Source organism: Lepidochelys olivacea (assembly GCF_965140295.1).
Source record: "Lepidochelys olivacea isolate rLepOli2 genome assembly, chromosome: 7".
NCBI classification, from domain to species: domain Eukaryota; kingdom Metazoa; phylum Chordata; order Testudines; family Cheloniidae; genus Lepidochelys; species Lepidochelys olivacea.
In genome coordinates, this window is record NC_140417.1 from 107,600,797 (window position 1) to 107,606,796 (window position 6,000).

Consider the following 6,000-nt stretch of genomic DNA (forward strand, 5'->3'; position numbering starts at 1 on the left):
CTTCAAAGACCATCAGCAGGTACTCCAAAGACATCAGTGTGGCAATACCTGGACTAAATAATGCAGCATGAAAAATCTGTCTAGTTTACTTTACTTGTAGTCTGTTCAGGTCTATTCTATTAACTGCTTGCAAAGAATTTCAGATGCACTTTGGAAAACCCGTTAGGAAAATATCGGCCTCAATTTTGGAAGGCTCTGTTTTTTCCTCTTTTTAATTAAAACTGTTTACCCATAAAGTAACTATTAGAATTATTAGGATTTCCACATTGGTGGTTTGATTGAATCAGCAGAAGACATCATCCCAGTTGTTTATAATTCATAATGCAAAGGGAAATGGTGTAGAATGGACTCCAGCAAGATTCATTTGAGGAGTCTTAAATCTATGGGAAATGGATTGTTTTTACATTGGGGTGGCAGCTTTAATTGTAAAGAAGCACAATTTTTAGACACAAGTAAATTTGAAATGTTAGAAATTTTGAAAATATATACATGGATCATGAAATGGCTTTATACCTCCCCATAAGAACTTTGTAGCCAAAGCATCTTCTGAGCCCACAAAAATATGTGGTACTCTTCGCATAGCTTATGTCCTATTTACTGGCATTGTAATGAATGTCTTTTTGCTCTGTTTTCACTTAGCATTCTAATAGTTTTACTTTCCAAAAGGAGCTTTTAAACTGATTTTTATATTAATGGCCATGTAAACCTAGTGTTCAGCAAAATCAGTGTTTTCTTTAAACAACACTTTGTAAAAATCTTATTAATGTAGCATGCAGCTGCTTCAGGCAGTATGGCTAGTTGTTCTCTTACTTAAGTAAAAACTTTGTTTCCCAGTTACTCTAGAACCATTTTGCCTGGGATGTAAACACCTACACAAATGAGAATTCAGCAATAGCAGCAACAACTGGATGCAAACAAATGAAGTTTTAACTTATTCAGCACAATACTCTTGCATGGTGCTTGTTAGAATAAATCAGAGTGGTATTGTACATTAGGTTAATAAAATGCAACTATGGATGAGGCTTGCTGCCTGTCTGGGTCCTGAAAGCCTAGGGAAATTGGTCAGGCCAATGCTGTCAACCCTGTTGTTGGGTCTGCAGGACTATGGTATCAGACTGGGAAGGGTTAAGTAATACACGACACATGCTGGACCTCATTTCACTACTGGACCCAGCAGATGGGTATTCATGGAAGAGTGCAAGAGAGACTAGGAGTTGGTTGGGAATAAAGCTGTACTCAGTTTGGGAAAAAGAAAAGGAGTACTTGTGGCACCTTAGAGACTAACCAATTTATTTGAGCATGAGCTTTCGTGAGCTACAGCTCACTTCATCGGATGCATACCGTGGAAACTGCAGCAGACTTTATATACACACAGAGAATATGAAACAATACCTCCTCCCACCCCACTGTCCTGCTGGTAATAGCTTATCTAAAGTGATCATCAGGTTGGGCCATTTCCATGATCACTTTAGATAAGCTATTACCAGCAGGACAGTGGGGTGGGAGGAGGTATTGTTTCATATTCTCTGTGTATATATAAAGTCTGCTGCAGTTTCCACGGTATGCATCCGATGAAGTGAGCTGTAGCTCACGAAAGCTCATGCTCAAATAAATTGGTTAGTCTCTAAGGTGCCACAAGTACTCCTTTTCTTTTTGCGAATACAGACTAACACGGCTGTTACTCTGAAACCTGTCAGTTTGGGAAGAAATTTTGTCATTTATACCCCAGAAAGGATTATGTGGGCACCTTTCTCTGCCAGCGAACCAGGGATCCCATGCTATAGCAATAACATTTGGAAACAGTGTAGTTGTCAAAAACAACACTGCTTTATGGCAACTGTAGGAAGTCCATTTTGGTCAATGATATTGGAAAATAGTTCCAAATACAGTATTGCTTCTGGCATGGATCTCCACTGAACACAAATTTCAATATAGCTTTTTATGTGCGTTAGAAACAGCATACCTAACCGCTTCAGGTGGGTAGATGCGTGATTTATTTTCACTCATCATGGATACGTTTTCAACTTATGATTTACATTACTCCACAACCCATGCATATAGATCAGCTCGAAACAAAGTTATCTTATTCTTTAGTACTAAAGAGAGCACATAGGTACATTACCTTTTCTTAATCAAAGAAAATAAGGTGAGGAAATGCATACTAACAAGGACAATATGTTTATTAATTTGAGTTTTATTTCTTTTTGCAGTTGATGAAGGTTGTATTAAAGAACTGGGCCGAGTTCGGGTTCTTCACAAGAGAACTGTAATGCCTTACAGTGTGTATAAGAAAAGACGGAAGGGGCCAAGTGATGAAACCAGCGTTCAGCAGTATGCAAGTTTGGTGGGACAGACATGTTCAGAAAGGATGTTGTTGTTTAGAAGTTGAAGAGTTATTAAATGGCACTTCTACGCCACTGTATTTTATTGCACTGTTGTTGAATGATACATAATACAGTTCTGTATGCCTACTAAAATAGAGCAGTATGAAATATAGGTATCTGCAGTAGGCTATTGTGAATACATGGTAGTATACTTACAAGCAAAATCTATTAACACTTCAAATGATTTTCAGCAAGGCTTCAGCAATATGTAGAGTGTCTTAGTTAAACTTGCTTGCATGAATTTTTTAAAATTAGGTACTTTTGGCCTTTCTTTGCATTCTGAATACCTTAAAGTACCCAAGTGAACTGAATAACGATTTTTTTTTCTGTAGAGGCAAAGGTTAACCATAACTCTTCCCCAGATGAACGATACATCTATTAGAAAATCTCTCATATGGCTCCCTAGAAATCTGTGATAAAAATTGTGGAAGTTGTAATGAAATGTGTATAACTCTTAGGTTTGTACATGAACTATTGCAAGAGACTTGAAGTGTGCAATTACTTAATATAGAATGCTGCACTATTATATCATACAATTTATTACCATGTAATCTAAATATATAGAGGGGGCTCATAATTTCATAGGAACCATTTTGTTATTTTTAAATAATGTGTATTACAGTGACGGAGATCACACTGAACTTGGAAATTAGGTTCATTTCTCCATGAAAAGGGCAACAAAATTTTGAAAAGCTTTCTTCCCCTTTAGAAATAAAACTGAGAGTAGTTTCGTTATAAAATTACCAAAGAGATACAGCTAAGTGGTACAGTGGGTAAATATGCTAGCCTTATACTTTTGCTGAAAACAGTTCATATCCAAATGTGGATCACATGTGTAAATGAGCTTGGTAGTTAGCTCATACTCATGTGTACATATTACAAAACCATGCTCAAAAAACACCCAGGCCTTGACGTGAGGTACCACTGCTATTCCGCACTGAGGTTCATTTGAAGAATTGTGTGGGGATGCTTGCACAGCACTTGCCTGTTCTGTACGCCTTATAGGTAGCAGTGTTAGCATCCCTGGCTTTCATTTACACTGCAGCCACTCATTGGATGACACATTTAATTTTTTTTGAATAAATATTTGTACTAGTTAGAAATTCAAGAGGTTCTGTTGCTTTGTTATAAGCACTATATTATCTCATATTTGAATATTATGTGTGCTCTTTTGCATCTTTGTGTCAGTATCTGCTGATAGAAGCCAGTTCTTATATAGTTCATCAATAGATTGCAATATCATAAAACTCCATACATTTGAAGTTTTGTTACTGTTTTTGCTAAAAGGAATCAGTACTTAAACTGAATCAGTTTGAAGTTACATATTAGCCTTTCAAGAAAGTGATTCCTTTGTTGGAAAAAAAAATAAATCTTTAGGTGCTTACATTCTAATGTGCATTACCTGTGGAATTAAAAACCATCTTCAATCCTTTAGGAACCTTTTTTAATTTTAAATAGTAGCCATGTACAAACATTGGCACTATGATAATTAATTGGAAATGAAACAAGAATAACTAATTGAGGTCCAAGCAATGCAATTCAAGCAGACATTTTTCCTCCCTTCTACTCCCCAACTTATGATCATCATAGTATTGGTTTCAAATACAAGTCTAAGAACATTTTTGAGAACTCTTTCGTATTTTACTCGACATGGTTATTGCATTGGTCTAGTCAAAGTCAAGTGGCAATAAAGAAACGATATGGGTGTTAGCATCACATCTAAAGTAATTCAACCAGTTAGAATTCAGAGGTAGTTTCCATATGCTGTAATTCACATAGTTTATCCATGATTCAACTGATGGTATTTTCACAGAAGAAATACCTACAGTCTTGTTTTTCAATGTGGCCTACACAGTTGATTTCTTTCTAAAGAGGAAATACTCTTCCTAAACTGTGTTAATGCTTCTTTGAATGATGCACAGTGACACCACAAATTACAATATAACCTTTATAACACTTTCTACCTACAAACTATATTGAAATGTAGTAATATCCAAAAATAACTTGTAATGTAATCTACATTTATACAAATTGATCAGAAAGGCAGGAGCTCCCAGTGGTTTTGGTATTAAAATGCAATACTATGGATGGTAGGCTTCAGACTTACCGGGTTTATTTTGGTTCGTGGACACTTACGCATTTCATACTAAGCCACTTAATTGTCTGAGGTTATTCTTTTGAAGAGCAGAGCTCTTGCTGTGCACTCAATTAATGGAGGCACAGAAGGGTACAGAGATGATGCTCATACTTAGGATAGGCTTTTCAGAAGCACTCAGTGTTGGCCTAGCTCTACTCCCTTTGAATTCATTAGTTAAAACTTGCATTGATTTCAAAGAGAGCAGAGCTAGGGTAATTGAGTGCTTTTGGAAATCCCAGCCTTAATGCCTCATAGAGATGTATTAGTTTGTTGTTTTTATTAAAGAATGTTACAATTCTTGGGAAGATGCTTTGACCAGATATACAATTAAAGAAAAATGGGATATTTAAACAATTGAAATTTGAGGACCGTCAGGTTTGATGTTGCCCTATTTAGTTTGACAAGAGAATGTACTTGTCCATTTCCTAGATGAACATTGAATAGGTGTTGCCACACTCTCTGAATTTCATTTCAATTGCAATGCTACAGCTATGTGGACTTTCTGTTAAACTTGACCACTTAGTTCATCCAATCTAAAAGGCTGAGATCTGACTTGTTTTTTCTTTTCTGTTATTTCAAAGGAGATTATTAATACAGTATTTGTCAGCACTGCTCACTCTACTCTTGTTTTGGAAATGGTACAAAATACCTAAGGTGAAATCCTGGCCCCATTGAAGTCAATGGGAGTTTTGTGGTGGACTTCAATGGAGCTGGGATTTCACAGCTAGTCATTTTGAATTTAGTATAATGTCATGTCATTGAGAACTACTGTAATTAGAAGTTGTGAGTTTAGGAAAAAATATTTTATACATTACTTTTTTTCCAGTGTCAGTAAAAGCTGGAAAGTATAACTCCCCAAACGCTAGGTTGACTTTATTAAAATCGGTGTGGTTTCTAAATGAACAGAAAAAAAGTCAAGAAAATGCAAAATGATGTCAAATACTAATAGAATATTTAATTTTAATTAAAATTAGCTGGGAAGCATATTAATTTCCAACATAAACAGACTTCAGCAAATGTAAAGGAAAGACTTGCCTGCATGTTGAGTTTATTGTATTTGTAAGTGCTTTTCAGCCAGTCTGCTTGACATTTTAATACAAAAAATAAAGTGATTTCCTGTTTGCTGTGAATGCTTATGAATAATTAGTAGCTATATGATTGTGGTCTTCAGTGTTTCTGTTTCTGAACAACCAAGACAATTGTTTCCTAATGTGTATAGCAAGGACACAGAAGTCAAAGGACAACATTGATTAGGTGGCACACGTATCAACTCAAATGCAGCTTTTCTTTGAAACTATTCATTTTTGTCCTAACTAGTAAAATTAAAACAGCTGCTCACCTAATACTTTGATACAACCATTTCCCTATTCTACTGTGAACAGAATAAAATCTAAAGGTATTACTTTTCAAATATAGGAAAGTGGCACAACTAGTCACTTTAATTAGTCTTTACTATTTCCAAAAGGAAGTTTTAAAAAT

The 6,000-nt window shown here is 35.6% G+C and overlaps 1 protein-coding gene across 8 annotated transcripts in view; it reads left to right on the forward strand.

Moving 5' to 3' along the window:
- The window catches only part of ATE1 (arginyltransferase 1), a 181,861-nt gene extending 176,227 nt beyond the window's left edge, over positions 1 to 5,634 (forward strand). For all 8 annotated transcript variants that reach the window (XM_084633129.1, XM_084633132.1, XM_084633133.1 and 5 more), the window contains one exon: positions 2,211 to 5,634. In XM_084633129.1, the coding sequence (XP_084489255.1) occupies positions 2,211 to 2,389 (179 nt within the window). In that variant the 3' untranslated portion in view covers positions 2,390 to 5,634. The remainder of the gene's footprint in view (positions 1 to 2,210) is intronic.
- The last annotated feature ends 366 nt before the right edge of the window (positions 5,635 to 6,000 follow it).